The 16367-nt window shown below is 46.3% G+C and overlaps 1 protein-coding gene across 1 annotated transcript; it reads left to right on the top strand.

Moving 5' to 3' along the window:
- The first annotated feature begins 3384 nt into the window (after window positions 1–3384).
- On the top strand, window positions 3385–16151 carry LOC101432830 (acidic mammalian chitinase). The gene is made up of 10 exons (XM_004473056.4): window positions 3385–3402; window positions 3507–3708; window positions 4876–4932; window positions 5420–5585; window positions 6409–6533; window positions 7037–7160; window positions 7999–8184; window positions 9090–9206; window positions 10028–10169; window positions 11162–16151. The coding sequence occupies exons 2-10, from the start codon at window positions 3575–3577 to the stop codon at window positions 11422–11424; spliced, it is 1314 nt and encodes a 437-aa protein (XP_004473113.2). The 5' UTR covers window positions 3385–3402; window positions 3507–3574; the 3' UTR covers window positions 11425–16151.
- The last annotated feature ends 216 nt before the right edge of the window (window positions 16152–16367 follow it).

The following is a 16367-nucleotide window of genomic DNA, read 5'->3' as shown; positions in this document are numbered from 1 at the left end:
GGACTCGTGAAGGTTCATAAGGTATTAGTAGAGCATTAAGGCTAAAGCCTGGCATATTACTGACATTCCTCAAGTGTTTGTTGATACTCCTATCACCTCCTGCTGTCGTGGGGCACAAGGCTGAGTATGGACAGCTGCCCAACACATTAACCTTGGCCTTGAGTGGAGTCTAAGAGCCTCTCTGGAACCCTCTCTTAAACCTGCCAGAGGAGGGAACAATTTGCTTTGCAAACATCCGGGAGCAGATTAAAGAGATTCAGGCCTCACTTTGGGCTGGAACATGGAGAGACTTTGGTCAGTCACTTTTACCCCAGACCACATCTTTGAGGGGAACTTTTAAGGCGAAGAGTCCTCTGGCATAGCTGAGAGTTGCATAAGGGTGATGGGGTGAGGAGCAGGAGGGTGCAACGGTTAGGAACCAAGGCTCGAGAGGCAGGCTGTCTCTCCTTGGACCACAGCTCTGCTACTCATCAGCTGTGTGAACTTCAGGAGACTGTTGAGTCTCTTTGTGCCTCAGTTTTCCTAATTTATAAAATAGGTGATAATCACAGTGTCTGCCTCAAAAGTTTATTTTGAGGATTGAATGAATAAGTACATGCAAAGCACCCAACACATCACATGTGCTGCGAGCATTTTAGCTGCAATTATTTCTATTATTTTCAAGACTGGTTCAATGCTAGTTACAATGCCTCACATTCCTGGTGGTCTTCTAGGGTTCGGATTGAGGCCAAGTAGGGTGGAAGGTCTGGGAAGGGTTAGGATATGATTGTGGAGACAGTCCTGGCAGCGGCCCTGAGCCGTGGGGCATCTCAATACTTGTGCCGAAGCCACTGGGACCCAGTCGCGCCATTAAGTGTGTTTGGCCAAGAAGTTCTCTAGGATCTGATCAGCACTTTTCAGAAGACTTGAAAACTCCCCTGGCAGACTCCTAAGAGGAAGGTAGCACTACACTTCATCTCAGAGGTGTGAGGAGAGCACAGCCAGCAGAGCTTCCCTATGCTGGATGAGATTTCCATCAGTCTGGGTAGATGCCCTGGGGAAGGTGTCAGTGCCAACGGCAAAGCCAGGGCCAGCTTAGAGGGCAGCAGGCCCCACCTTTGCTCCTCGCATTGCCTTCTAGGGCCAGGACCTCAGACGAGGTCTGGAGACCCATGAGGTAGCATCATGATGGGCTCCTTGTATCGGCGGTAAGTCAGGCTGGGCATGGAATGGGAAGAGGCGGGTCCTGCAATACTGTAATTTTCAGAGCTTTGATTCAAGGACATGTTTGCAGCTGCCTTTTCTCTGGTTTACACAGCTTCCTGGGACCTTCTCCCAGGGCTTGCTGCTTCTCCCTTCTGAGTCAAAACCTAATTAGAAATGTCTTTGTCCCAGGTGACTTTCTTCCATCCTGTGTAAACCACAGGTAATCATCAATTAAACAGAAGCAACTTTGGAAAATGATGCTTTCTCACTTTGAATTTGATGAACCCTTACAAACATCTAGCTACTACTCAACATCTATTGCTAGAAAAGAAAAGGGGCTTGGACAGGGGCTGCCCACCACTGTCTGCCAGGAATAAAGCCTGGTCAAGGGCTGCCTGACTTCCCTTCTCCATACTCCTTCCTAGGATTCAGCTGGTCTCGTTTGACCCGCAGGGCCTATTCTCACCCTGTAAAGACTTTGGAGCCAAGGCCAACCTCGCACGTGTGCCAGATATGCCATTTTGCTAAATGCACCTTCAGTCAACAGCCTGTTCACTTTTGAGGCTGCTGTTCTCACCAAGTCTCCATTGTGTCCTTGGATTGATTACCCAAAAGGGAAAACAAAGATAAGATTCAGAGGGTGAAGGGGAGTCACGCGTCACCCTGTCCCTTCAACCCTGAGCTCCCACTTTGCCTGCTAAAGAGAGTCAGGTGCAGGGTGGAGGGCCTGCTGCGCTCCCTATAAAAAGCCTTTGAACGCCCATCGAGGCCTGGAACTCGCGTTTGGGATCTCCCATCAAAATGGGCAAGCTGCTGATTCTTGCTGGTAAGTCTTTCCCAGGCAAGCCCTGTTGAGCTTTCAGGACAGCTGCTTTTTCTTCTTGCACTCGCTGTCTCCTACATCTGCATTGTCTCTTTCATTTCACCCAGAGTCCTTGAATTCCTAATATAGTGGGGAAGGAAGGGCCCACAGAGTCAACGATGTCTGCCTATGGAGGGAAAATGGACAACTCTGGCAGACCAGGCCAAGCCGTTTTCCCACAAACAAATTGATGGAAGACTTGGGTTTGCCCTTCCTGTGCTGTGCCGGCACAAAAGAGGGGCTCAATGCATAGACTCGACCATGAGTCAATCAACTAACTGGAGCAATTAGTAAAAACAAACGAACGAGGCAGCTATTTTTTTCTGAGTGTTGTATTCTGGGGATGATGAGAGGGGTTGGAGAGGGAGGAAGAAAAGATATTAAAGAGCAGTTCCCCAAGGGCTGACTTGTTCCCCTGAGATGAGGCTAAACTGTGGATAAGAGCCCAAGGAGAGTGATCACTGCTGGGCACAAAAGTACATGGTTGGGTGAGTTAGAAGGAAATCAAACTTAGAGGCATCATCTGACTTGAAAAGTGGCGTGAGGTTGGTTCTGGAAAAGGGCATTGTTAGAAGAGACTGCTATGGGAAGGGACTCTCTCCCTTCTGCATTTCCAGTGCCTCCTCCATCCTTTCCCACCAATTTGGCTTTGTATTTAGGGGTTGTTCAAAAATGCCTATTGAAGATGTTGACTCTATGCCAGGCACTGCACTAGGGAGTGGGGACTCAGAGGTATAAACACAGTGCCTGCCCGCCAGGAACTCAGGGTCTAGTGGGCAGGCCAATCAGCAAATATCATTCAACGTGGTAAGTGCAGGGATAGCAATAAGCCAGCACAAAAACCTGGGGAGCCCCGAGGCAGACCAGGGAAGCCCTGTGCAAATATCACCTCTCTTCAGAATTCTTTCCCAAACTCTGTTTTCCACAATACTCTGCATTTCTCAATATTATCACTTGTCGCATTACATTTCACTTATTTGCTTACAGGTTTGACTTCCCCACTAGGCTGTAGGCTCCTTGAAGGCAAGAACCCTGTCTAGTTTTCCTTTTTCCCACCAGTGTCCGAAACTTAATATGGGTTTATTGAAAGAATAACGACAACACTTCCTGGTTCCTGAGCTGGGTAACTCACCGAATGCCTGCCTTACCCAGCTGCCCCAGCAGTGTCAGGCAGGAGTTCACGTTGGGGAAGGATTTATAGGGCAGAGGGGGCATCAGGCCCCAGCACCCCTTCTCCATGTACCGACCAGTGATGTCCCAGACCTACTTCTCCCCATCCAGGGCAAGGATGATCCCAGCACCCTCTGACCAAGCTCTCTTTTCTTCCTCAGGGCTGGCCTTGCTGCTGCAGCTGGGTAAGTACCTCACAAGAGGGGAGGGTGAGCGGGGCTACCTGGGGTGAGAGCCCCGGGGAGGTGAGTCAGGGCAGGGTCCGCCTCTCACTTCTCTGTCACCCCAGGCACAGCCACCAAAATCGTCTGTTACTTCACCAACTGGAGCCAGTACCGGCCCGGCATTGCCCGCTACATGCCCGAGAATGTGGACCCCTGCCTCTGCACGCACATCATCTACGCTTTCGCCGGCATGGCCAACAACCAGATCAAAACCATCGAGTGGGATGACGAGGCCCTCTATGCTGGCATCAACGGCCTTAAGAGCTAGTGAGTCCTGGGTTTGGGCTCTGTGCTGGGGCAGAGGCCCTCCTCCTGGCCTCTCGGAAGCTCCTAGAGATGCTGATCTGCATTCTTCGCCTCTGAGTGCCGTGAGCAATTGCTCTCGTGCCTCATCGGCAGGGCGGTCAGCATATCCTTCTCCCCAAAGAGGCAGGCTGCTGTCATACTCCTGGCTTATTTTCTCACCAGGTGCTCAGCGTTGTATTTTGTGTCTGAGGAGGTACTGTTGTGAATAGGACTCCTTGGGCTTTGCCATGTGCTGGAACACCTCACATCAGCCTTTTGGGCTGTGCCAGTTCTTGTGCTAGTTAAATGGTTAGCATATTGCCTGGGTCGTTACTAGGTCACAGGCCTTACACTAGGAGCTTTTCATTTATTATTTCAGTGAAAACACACAACAAACACTATGAAGTAGGCATATTAAAACTGTTTTTAAGTGGAGAAAACAAGTCATAGAAAAGTTAAAAGCTTTCCCTAGTCTGCAGAACTAGTAAGTAGCAGAACCCAGAATGCCCAATCTGTTTACCAGATGGGTTCATTGACACTTTGACCCAGCTGGGAATCCAATGTGTAGGTTTATGGCATAAAGGATTGAGGCGTGAATCCTGGCTCTTCCACCTTACTAGCTGGGTGATCTTGTACGAGTTGCTTAACTTCTCTGAACCTCATTTAACAGTAAAATGAGTTTAATACTTCTCACCTGGTACAATTTTAAGGGCCACAGGAGCAAAGTCCTGACATTTCGCAGGCACTCAGTAAATGCTGGATACTTCCTCTCTTCCCTCCTACTGGCTCTGTCCTTTGAGGGACTGACTTTCAGTCTTCTGGTCTTGGTTATCCCAGCAGCTCTGGTCTGTGCTAAGGACTGCTTTTAGTTCCTGGGTGCCTGCCCCTCTCCCCCAAAGCCCCCACCACACCACTGTCAGCACTGAGTGAGAACTGCCCAGTGAGTATTTATACTAGCCCCAAAGGCACACATGGCAAGAGGGTACCTGCTCCTACAGAGAGCACTGCTCCCAGCACAAGGTCACAGTCAGGCGACGGGGCAGCCCTGGGGCTGCTCAGGTGTGGGAGGTGAGGCTACAAGTACTGACCAGCGATGATAGGGCTTCGCCAGTGGACTTCCTTTTACAGCTGTGTCTTTCTTATCTCCAGCAACACAGAACTGAAAACCCTGCTGTCTGTGGGTGGCTGGAACTTTGGAACCCAGGGGTAAGACCTTGGATGAGTGGCTGAGTCAGTCCCAGGTGACCCAATCTCTTCCAAATTGCAAGGGTTCTAAAGTGGGATGTGCCTGGGTCTCAAATCCCAGCTCAGACATTCCAGGGCCCTTCTCTGACCAGCTCTCCCTGAAGCCTGGTTTACCTCCCATCATAGCTTTTCCCACACTCTATTGTAATTGCCTATTGACTTGTCTACACCTCCTTTGATAGGAGCTCCTCCAGAGCAAAAACTTTATTTTATTCACCACTGCAACCCCAGCACTCACTCAAAGTTGAATAAATGACTGAATAACTGCATGTGTGTCTGAGCAAATGGTTAGGAGGCTAAGTAACAAGAGAGAGTCTTGAGGGGCTTGAATCGCTATTGTTTCCTCCTGTGTCACCCCCAAAGTGTCCCATGGGAGAATTTTGCCCTTGGGAAAGCTCATGGCAAAGTCCATCACTGTACTAAAGCCATAATGACTCGCTGACTTCAGATTCTCCAACATGGTGGCCACTGCTGAGAACCGCCAGACCTTCATCCAGTCGGCCATCCAGTTCCTGAGGAAGTACGGCTTTGATGGGTTGGACATTGATTGGGAATACCCAGGCAATCGTGGCAGCCCTCCTGACACCCAGCAGCTCTTCACCGTCCTGCTACAGGTGACTTGCCCTCCCTTGGTCCAAAGGACATAGGATCTGGCCCTCAGCTGGCTGGGCAAGGCCTCTGAGGAAGGTCTGAGGAGGGGTGCTGTGAGGGGCTGAAGACGCCCCAGTCCAGAGCATGGGTCACGTCCTTGCCAGCTCAAAACCTGACTTCTTTAGTACAAGAGCAGACTCTTCTTTCAGAGAAAACTCACACTGCCCGAGACAGACTGGTGCATGACAGGATTGTGATAGTTCATAGATGTACAATAAGATATGAAGTGCAGAGAGGACTGGGCTCTCTGTCTCTAGCCACAGATATGGAAGTCAGACGTTCCTCAAACAGCCCCTTGGTGGGCAGCGTCCAGGCAAGCTGAGTTCCTTACAGGTCTGGTATATTCAGTGGCACCAGGCTCTGCAAGGTGGATGCAAATACCTCCAGGGAAGAGGCACTCTTGCCCCCAGGACCAGACAGTTAATAGATCCAGGTGCCCTCTCCCCTGGACAGAGCTTGGTTGAGCACCAATGTTTGCTTTGATATCCAATCACAATAGTTCGCAAAGTTGGGAACCATTTTTTCTTTCTTTAACATAAACTTTTTTTTTCTTTTAATTTTCAGCTCTGGTCATTCTTTGTTCATTTTAAACTCTCAGAGTATGAGCAAATTCCCCTCACTTCCAAGTTCTTAGGAGACAACCCACTCTTGTCCTCAGAAACCAACAACAGCTTGTAGGATCAAAGAACTCTAAACTGAGCAATTTGCAGCTTTTAATGTAAGAATCCTGAGTACCATGTAGTCACTGGTCCCTCCAACCTGAGTCCAGCATCCTCTGTTTCTCAGGAAATGTATGAGGCTTTTGAGCAAGAGGCCACCCAGAGCAACAAGCCCAGGTTGCTGATTTCTGCTGCTGTGTCTGCTGGCAAAGGAACCATTGAGACTGCTTATCAGATCCCGGAGATGTCTAAGTAAGTAAACCCCAAGACTGGTTTAGGACTCAGTGTTCCTGGAACCATCCCCATTGAGTAGAAATGCTCAGATACCTGTGGCCAATGTTCAGTTACCCTGGACAGAAAGGGCTCTATCCCAAAGGAGTACTATGACCCAACACATAAGGGAGAGGCACAGCCAGCACGAGCCCTAACCTTGTTGATAAACCATTTCCAAGTTTCTCTATGGTAAAAGGCTATTTAGAAAAGGTTTGTTGAGTCTCAGACTTCTACAAGTCCTGAAGATCTGTGTGCAGTGAGGGATTGGTTTGGGATTGAATGTCTTCTATGTACCAGATGTTCTTGGGATAGGGGTGAGGGAGAATGGAATAAAGAATGGAGTAAATGCACATTCCCTTATAGCACAATCACAAATAACACATTTTGTAGGGACTAGGAGCTATAGGGGGAGTGGAATGGAGAACCTGATTTCCCTGAGGTCATTTCTTTCTCCTCTTCTGCCTTCCCTCCCCACATCCCAGGTACATGGACCTCATCAATGTGATGACCTACGACCTAAGGGGCTCCTGGGAGGGCTTCACGGGAGAGGACAGCCCCCTGTTTGCAGGACCCAATGACCAGGGAGACTACAAATACTTTAATGTGGTGAGTAAGGCAGTGGGCTCGGGCAGCCAGTCCTAGGAGATCACTTCAAAGCCAGTCATGTAATCCCTGACGCAGGACTGAAAGGGAGGCCGAGGAAGCAGGATGAAGAAGACAAGAAGGCATCAGAGGACTTTGGAGGCCTGCTCGTTCTCTTCTTTCCCACTCCAGCTCATGCTCTTTAGTCTTTGTTCTAATGATGAGTTGCACTCATTTATCCTTCACACTGAAGGAAACAGAATGGGCGTTTGGGATAATCCCAAACATGGCAAAAGTTTTTAAAAATATCATTTCTATTTATGCTAGGGGCCTAGTTCATGATTCATAATGCTCCCTCCTTCCCTTCTTCTTCTCCCCTGAGGTTAATCTTCCTAATCTGTACGGCTTAGGCCGCTGTAACTATGACTCCACTTAATGATCGGTAGTTGGGTAAGTGGACTGGATGTGATTGCAGTGGAGAATTCAGCCAGGGACTTCAAAACTGGCATAGACACACCTTCCTGGTGGCTACCCCATGTGCAAACACCTCGGACCTGCCATGTTCAGCCAGCTGGGAAGACAAGCGAATGATGGCTGTGCTCCAGTCAGACCCCAAATGCCAAGACTGATATGGGGGGTGGGGATAAGAGAGAGAGCATTTCATTGTCTGTTCACACAAGGGGCCTGTTGACTGAAGATGCCTCCAACATCCAGCTCTAGAAGGTGACCCTTTTCTTTCCACCAGGTTGGATGTGGAAATGGCTGGACTGGACGCTGTACCTGAAGCTGTCAGGTTATTCCGCAGGCCTCTGAGCACAAGCTTGGTTGCTTGCTAATGGCATCTTCCTCCTCTCGCCTCCAGGATTATGCAATGAACTACTGGAAGGACCAAGGGGCTCCTGCTGAGAAGCTTATGGTGGGCTTTGGGGCTTACGCCCGCACCTTCACGCTCAGTAACCCTGCCAATCACGGCCTGGATGCACCCACCTCGGGCCCCGGGACTGCTGGACCCTACACTCAGGAGGCCGGGACTCTCGCCTACTTTGAGGTAATATCCTCGGAGGGCCCCGGTGACCAGGACAAACTGCTCTCCCTGCTCCAAAGGGTTGGAGATACTTCCATCAAGAGAGAATCTATCCGAGGGCTTTTCCAAGAGAGGGTACGCTGTTGATTAGGCTGCTCTGAGTGTGTTGCTGTGCTTGTGTAGATGGTGGGGAAGAAAGGGCAAATGGTTGATAAAATATCGTAAGTTTTAACCTTTCCAAGCACATGTGCATCTTTAATATTAGCAGATACTAATATTTACTGAGCGTAAATGGAGGGCCAGGCTCTGTTCTAGGTGATTTTTACATATCATCTCATTTATCTTTCACAACAAACTATGAGATACTGTATTATCCCCACTTTACAGAAGAGGTCACAGAGACACAGAGGGGCTGGGTAATTTATTCAAGGTCACAGAAATAGTAAGTGGCAGAGCTTACTTCAATTCCAACCAAAATTGTCCAGCTCCAGAATCTCAGATCTTAACCATTTTGTTCTAGTGTGTCCCTGTTAGCTTTTTTTTGAGTCAAAAGTCCCAACTCAAACAAGCCTTCTCAGATGGTGTTATATCTTTCAAGTAAGAAAAACAGGAAAATTCCTCTCAAAAGGAAAGTGGGACACCAGGCACAAAGAGCCTGCTTTGTCCATTGTCACAGCGATGGTTGTTGGCAGACACGGGACTGGATTTCATGTCTCATCTCTCTGTCCAGTGCTCTCTCCACTGTCTCACTAGACTGGAAAGCCAGGCAGGGGGCTGGGATGAAACTGGAACCATGTGCTCCTATTTCCAGCAAATGGGGCCAGTGGGGAAGAGGTGTACTCCGGAAATGCAAGAAAGGAAGGAGGGAGAGGTGGCCGGAGCAGAGCAGGGCCCATGTGAGTCACACTGCTTCTCCCACACCTGCCCAGGTCTGCTCCTTCCTGAAAGGGGCCACCGAGGTATGGAATGCCCCCCAGGAGGTGCCCTATGCCTACAAAGGGAACCAGTGGATTGGGTATGACAACCCCAAAAGCTTCACCATCAAGGTAATCTCAACATCCTCCCTTCCAAACTGTTGGGGCAGGGGGGTGTTGGCACCTGCCCTCCAGGTGTCCTAGAGCTACAACCCCAAGAAACACGTAAGAGGGCAAGGTGAGACGAGCCCCAGAGAGGGCCTGAGGTCTCGCAGTAAGCCAGTGGCCCGGCTGCAGAGCTCCACATGTGGGGCAGCCCTCTCTGCCCACATTTAGTTGCAGGTGGGCTGTCTTCCTCCCTGCACCTGTTCCTCCCATTCCTCAAGACACACCTTTGGCCCCTTCCCCTTTCTGCTCTGGCCCTGATCTGGCTCTCCAATCCGTGCTTCCCGAGGGAGGCACTCTTTCGCACTCCCAAGGCAGAGTTCCTTCTGGCCCTTTGCCCCTCTCCGACTTGCAACAAAGTCATGAGGACTAAAGGAGAATCAGGAGGTGAGCAGGAGGCACCTGCCCATGAGCTTTTGCACACTGAGGCCGGGGGAGGACGTGCTGCCCGCTCACCAAGCTCAGGGCCCTTCCGCCCTCTACTTCTCCACCTGGAACCCTCTCTCTCTGCACAGGCACTTTGCTCTTTGAAGGACTTTCTATCTCTTGACCCAAGTCCCAGGTGAAACTGATTTTCTCAGGTTTAGCAGAGGGCAGAGAGAAAAGGCTGTGTGGGGCCCAACACGTTCTTTTCCTGACTTTCTTCCTTGCATAAAAATATGTCAACCCATTCCTCAGCTTGCTGTGGGAAAGCCACTCCCGTTCCTTCCTCCCCATGCTGGGTCTTCGCCCTCCCCTGCACTTGTGCAAGGACCTCTCCCCCAACCCCCCCCCCCCCCCCCTCACAGGCAGAGTGGCTGCTGAAGAACAGCTTTGGCGGGGCCATGGTGTGGGCCATCGACCTGGATGACTTCACGGGCACTTTCTGTGGACAAGGCAAATACCCGCTCATGAATGCCCTCAAATCTGCCCTCGGTGTCTCCACGCCCAGTAAGTAGCGATTTGCCATCCACCAGCCATGAGGTCACGAACTAGATGTGGTTGAGGAAGAAGAAAAAGGCTTTCCCGAACTCCCGCCAGCCCGGCCTCAAGGAGGGCCTCCTCCACGTCTCCCACCCCTCCCAGCATGCTCCGTGTGAGCCTGGAATGTAGGGCCCAGGGAGGAAGACCAGGTGGGCTGCAAGGGTCAGCTCCTGGGGGACCGCCCGATGCTCCTGAGCGTCCTTCCCTCCCCTCTAATCTGCTCGGAGGGGCTTCAGTAGAGTGACCAGAACAATCAGGAAACCGGGTAGGGGAAGGGGACCAGAATCCCAGCCTGCCCAGCTCCAGACTTCGTGGACTTTGCGGAGCGCAGAAGACAAAGCGAGGGAGGGAGTTAAATCTTAGGGGATGAGGAAAGTGATGGGACAAGGAGGAGCCGTAAGATATTCGGGTTGTACCTGCCCCAGGTGGGGAGCAGAGTTACAGCTGCCCTCAAGCCCCCCAAGCGCCGGGCAAATCCAGGAAGCGAGAGGGGCTGGGAAGCCTGGTGAAGAGCTGGTACTGATCCCTGGCTCTTTGCTCTGTCAGGCCTGCTGATTCTTTTAGAGCCCAGGCACTCTGGGAGACAGGTGAAGTCATTTTATGATTAAAAAAAAACTAGTAATTTTGTAGTGCTTACTATGTTATATACCAAGCACACTGGAAAATGCCTTATCTGCATTATCTCATATAATTTTCATAATAATTCCAAGAGTCATTGCTAATATCCCACCATACAGGTGAGGAAAGTGAGGCTTGGAGAAGCTATGCCTTGTTCATGGTCGCGTAGCTAGTGGCTGAGCCGGGCTGTGAACTTGAACCCCTGATTCAAGCCCAGAGCCTTTAACCACTCACGGGTTCAAGTGGGATGTGCCCTTGGCTTGGCCCTCTAGGCATGGCAGTCCTCCAGGGAAAGAAGCCCACTCCAGAACTCATGGAGACCCTTTCCCTTCTCTCCTCAGGCTGCAGGGTGCCCACCTCTACGCTAGGCACCAGCGTGGCCCCCGTCGTCACTGCGGCTCCCAGTGGGGGCGGCAGCAGTGGGAGTGGCAGTAGCGGGAGCAGCAGCACTGGTGGGTTCTGTGCAGGGAAGTCCAATGGTCTCTATCCCAGCCCCACCAGCAAGAACGTCTTCTACAACTGCGTGAATGGAGAAACCTACCAGGAGGCTTGTCAGCAAGGCCTGGTCTTTGACACCAGCTGCTCTTGCTGTAATTGGGCTTAAATCACCCCCCTTTGGGGACCATTAGGGACGATAGGTGAGAAGGATGATTAAACAAAAGTTTTGCATAATGCAGACTTGTCTGTTTTGCTTCATAAATCTGCCTGCTGTTGCCCTGCAGGTGAAAGAGAAACCCCACCCTCTGCTTGTGTGTACCCCAGAGGTCTACAGAGGTTGGGACTGGGAGAGGAGGAAGGACCTATGGGGCGTTCTGGTGTGCTGGGCCCTTCCTGGGCCAAAGGGGAGAGGAAATAAGAGTGTTCCGGGGCAAAAGAGACTGAGGCCTGTTCTTTCCCACAAATGTTACTGACTAATCTTACAGAAACACTTAGAAGAGTGGCTGGACTCAGAAAACTTAAATTTATAGCATAGTCCCCTTTGGAAACTCTTCCTCCATCAAGTTCACTCATTCCCCAACTCCTCAGCTAAACAACCCTACGAAAGCCTCATTGTTGTTCCTAAGTCAGAGCACGATGGGCCACCTGCACTCGACTTCCACATCTCCGAGCCCAGGAACAAAGGCCATCACTGTTGACTTCAAAATTAGCTCATTTTACAAAAATCAGTTCCTTATCACTCTCATTGCCATACCACACACCAACCATACTCTTCAATTCCTTTAGGGAAGGCAACAAGGAAACTAAAAGAAAAGCCACCTGACAGCAGGGGTGGGAGATCCTCTTGCTTCCATCTCCGGGAGAGCACCCCCACCCCCACCCCCACCCCCAGCTCTTCCTCAAACCGGTCTCCATGCTGAAGAAGCTGCGGCAGATGCAGCTCACAAGCAAGGAAGCGTCTTTCTGTCCTTCCACACTAGCCAGCTTTTTAGGGGGAGTCTGTGGGTTACAGCCTTTCTACAAACCAGGCACAATCTCTAAGCAGAACCCCTGGACGTTTATCTCCCTCTTTCCCGTCTCTCCAGTTGGAGTATGAGCAGGTGTCTATATCGGCTCCTAGTTTTTAACTTTTTCCCAGAGTCCCATTCAATTAGCCATTGTGCTAGTTTTTAAATTTTATAAAATGTGTTAATTACTAGTTGTATTAACGTTATCTGACTTGGGTTTGCTAGACTTCCACTTTGTACTTCCAAAGTCTGCCATGGTCTGTACATAGAAGTCTTGCTTTAAAATGTGGTTAAATCTGAATGTTCACCAATAATAACCCATCTCCCTTTTCTTTTCCTGACACTTTTCTGACAAAAACAAAAATTACTGCTCCTCTTTCAATGACCATTTTCACGGTGCTTGCTAATAAGTGGAAATGTGCTTGTTTGGATAGGAAGAGTGAGGGACAGCCATCTCCCTTGGTCTCCAGTACTGGGGTGGGGGTGAGGGTGAAGGGGGGCGGGGTTGATAATGCCATTGCCAGCTCCTGGGCAGACCAGCAAGTCGTGCCATGGCCCGAAACGGCCTGCGGGATGGACAAAGCCATCTGGCCACCAGTTGGTGGGAGCAGTGGGAAATGTGCGAAATCATAGTTTAGGAGTATGTGGAATATGTACAGGGAAATAGAAACCAAGTTGTCCCACCATTAGCCTTGCAGAGTAGTCAGAATGTTCTTGCTACAAGGGTTTGGTCTTTTTATTTTTTGTGGTGCAGATCTTGCACCCACTTATTTATTGTTTGGTAACATTTTTGTGTGTTTTTTTAAATAAATCCTTTGTCAGCAATAAGCTTTAAAAAAGTGTCTGTATATCTGTCCCATGAGATCCAAGCCCCCTCTTTATTAGAAACAGAGTGGGCATCACCATCCCAAAATCCTCAAGATTGGGGAATGAATAATGGACTAATAGAGACATTATTATTCTACTATAGACTTATTATTATTATAGCAATGGAAGAAATTTTATCATTGATATAAAGGGAGATGCCACCAGAGGTTCTGAGGGGACAGAAAGGGAATAACAGGTGTAATATGTATGGGTACAGGACATTATATATTTTGTCATAACCTATAAAATTGTGTGCAACAGAGTGTAAATTGTAAACTATAGCTCACAATTAGTAGCAATGTTTCAATATGTGTTCATCCATTGGAACAAATGCAGCACACTAATGAATGATATTGGTAATGTGGGAAAATGATCCAAGTTTTTCTTTGATTGCTTGGGTTTTTAAATATGTAACATCCTACATTTATAACAAAAAAGTTTGTTGACATTCACTATCCACCATGGGAGCTGTTTGATACTGAATGAAAACCAGAAGGCATAAATCTATGGAACAGGCATCAGTGTCTCCTCAAAAATGGCAATTATTTTAAAAGGATATTGCCTAAATTTGATGATTTCTGCCAAATGTGTTTTTCATAAATTTTCCTTTAGGTAGATCAATTGACTGATATGTCAGATTAGTTTCTCTTTTTCTATTTCTAGTTTTGTGTGTGTGTGTGTGTACATGTACAAAAGTGAAGCAAAGGTCATAAACATCTTGACTCTATTTGCAGAACTTCAGAAATTTTAAATAATACCAAATTTATGTCAATGTCATCAGATGCTTCAAATAGAAAATCAGATAAGTTAATTCTAATAATGGTTGGGTTTTCTCTACCCTGTTCATGAAATCAAAATAAAGCTTTTAGTGGTTCATTTTGTCCACGTTGAAACATCTGACGTTATCTTAAAAGCTATTGTAAATTTGGTTAAAAATGTCAACATTGAAAATTATTTTTGTGGGGATAAAATGTACTCAAATATGGACAGAGTGCAATATTATACAAAAACAATATTTTTTCTAAATTAAAAAAGCCACAGAGCAGAAATGTCCTTGGAACTGGTTGTGGGCTATAACAAAGCATTCATTAAGGTATCCAAAGAATCTGTGATTTTCTATCATTCAAAATAAAAGCTGTTGTCGAATTGCAATGACAGGCACAGGCCATTATATGTATCTTGTTATAACCTACAGAATTGAGTGGGAAAGAGTGTAAACTACAATGTTAACTTTAATCCACGCTTAGTGGCAAAGCTCCAAAATGTGTTTATCAATCTCAATGAATGTACCTCACTACTAAAGGATGTCGTTAATGTAGGAAAATGTAGGAGGTGTGGGGAGCAGGGCATATCAGAATCCCCTATATTTTATATGTGACATTTCTATAATCTAAGTATCTTTAAAATAAATAAATAAAATTTTTAAAAAACTGTCGTCAAAATTCCAAATGTTTTTTTATTTACAAAAAGTAACTGATCTATACCTTTGATGAGTATAGAATTGAATGCAAGAACACATAATGGTTTTCTTTCTTTGCTGCCTATTGTCAATTGGATCTTAAGAATGTTGGGACATTGAGGAATTGCTTTTTAGTTTATCTGAAGCATCCTACAATGGTATTGAACTTTATTTTGATGTAAGTCTTCTAAACTTTGGTTACATTTTATTCAAAACCATTTGTAAATCTTTAGTCAAAGTATTAAGTTAATGAAGCACCGAAAATTTTAGCTTTGGAAATTTCAGTAAGTTAATATTATTGAAAAGAACTTTGCAAAGTGTAAGAATGTAAAAAAGGTATTTTTTAAAAAATGAAGAGTACTCAAATACTATACAATATACAATTTTGAAATTGCATAGATGTAATTTGGGATGTTTAAATTTGTGAGAAAATTCATTTGATGAAGCTAGCTATTTGTAATTGGGTAAATTTAGTTGCTGTATCAGATTGGAAAGAAAGTAAAGAGGTCTATGATCTTGCAGCTTCTAAATTTGGTGAAACATTTAAGACTCATAGAGATAGCTTATTGGACAAGTTTTGTCTTATAAAAATTTATGTTACATAATATTCCATTCTGTGTACACTCCATATTTTGTTTATTTATTCATTCACCATTTGATGGACACCTGGGTTGGCTGTTTTCAACTTTTGGCTATCATGAATAATGTTGCTATGAACATCGGTGTGCAGATATCTACTCGTGTTACCACTCTCAGTTTTTCTATTATGCAGCAGTAAGAAAAAAGGAAGTCGTGAAACATACAACAACGTGGATGAAACTGGAGGACATTATGTTGAGTGCAGCAAGCCAGATACAAAAGGACAGATACTGCCCTATTATGCCCTAATAATTGCCTTATATATGAGCTAAATATAATTGCCCTATTATGAGCTAAATATATTATGTGAAATATGAGTATGAGTATGTATATATAAGACCATTTTTCTTTGAAGCTGAACAAAGGTAATTTAATATTACAAAATATTAATATAAGACAAAAACAAACAAAAGTTATAGTAAGTGAAGGAGACCAGACACAGAGTATTAAATATTGGCTTATTCCATTTATATAAAATGTAAATATAAATCAATTTATAAAGATGAAATTAGATTAGTGGTTATGCACATCTAAGGAAGGAATGCTAAGGGGTGTGGCCTCTTTCAGAGTAATGAAATTGTTCTAAAATTTTTGAGATGATGAATGTACAACATTGTAATTATACTGAAGGCCATTTATTATACACTTTGGATAGATCATATAATATATGGATATAACTCAATAAAACTGCTTATTGAACAATTAAGTAATTGTGCAAGAACAGTCAGAAACAGTAGCTATGTATAGCAGGGGAAACAGGGAGATGGAGAAGTGCGGAAATTTTTTGTTTGCCTTGTTTTTGTTTATTATTATTATTAACTTTATTTTGTACATTTAATAATCGAAAATATAGATAATAATTGAAAAAGAAAACGTGGTTGAATAAAAACATACATTTCTCAATTAAATGTGCTGGATACATATACGGTTTTTGTTTGTTTTTTGAATCATAAAATATATTTGGTTCATAGTAACGCAATCATACAGTATTTCACTGAAATACTGAAAATGCTCTAATGATGATTGAGGTGATGAGCACACAGCAAGGTGATTGTACCAAATCATTGATTGTACCCTTTGGATGAATTGTATGCTTTATTAATATGTATCAATAGATTTGTTTTAAGAAAAGATATA

The sequence above is a fragment of the Dasypus novemcinctus genome, chromosome 9, assembly GCF_030445035.2.
Source record: "Dasypus novemcinctus isolate mDasNov1 chromosome 9, mDasNov1.1.hap2, whole genome shotgun sequence".
Taxonomy (NCBI): Eukaryota; Metazoa; Chordata; class Mammalia; order Cingulata; family Dasypodidae; genus Dasypus; species Dasypus novemcinctus.
Note: the sequence above shows the minus strand (reverse complement) of the source record. Positions and strands in the feature narration are given on the sequence as shown.

What these genes read in the sequence shown, in the direction of transcription:
- LOC101432830 (XM_004473056.4), top strand. Translation starts at nt 3,575, where the DNA reads ATGCCCGAGAATGTGGACCCCTGCCTCTGCACGCACATCATCTACGCT. An exon ending in TCTTCACCGTCCTGCTACAG is followed by an intron (nt 5,586 to 6,408) that starts GTGACTTGCCCT and finishes TCTGTTTCTCAG; the next exon opens with GAAATGTATGAGGCTTTTGA. An exon ending in CCAAAAGCTTCACCATCAAG is followed by an intron (nt 9,207 to 10,027) that starts GTAATCTCAACA and finishes CCCCCCTCACAG; the next exon opens with GCAGAGTGGCTGCTGAAGAA.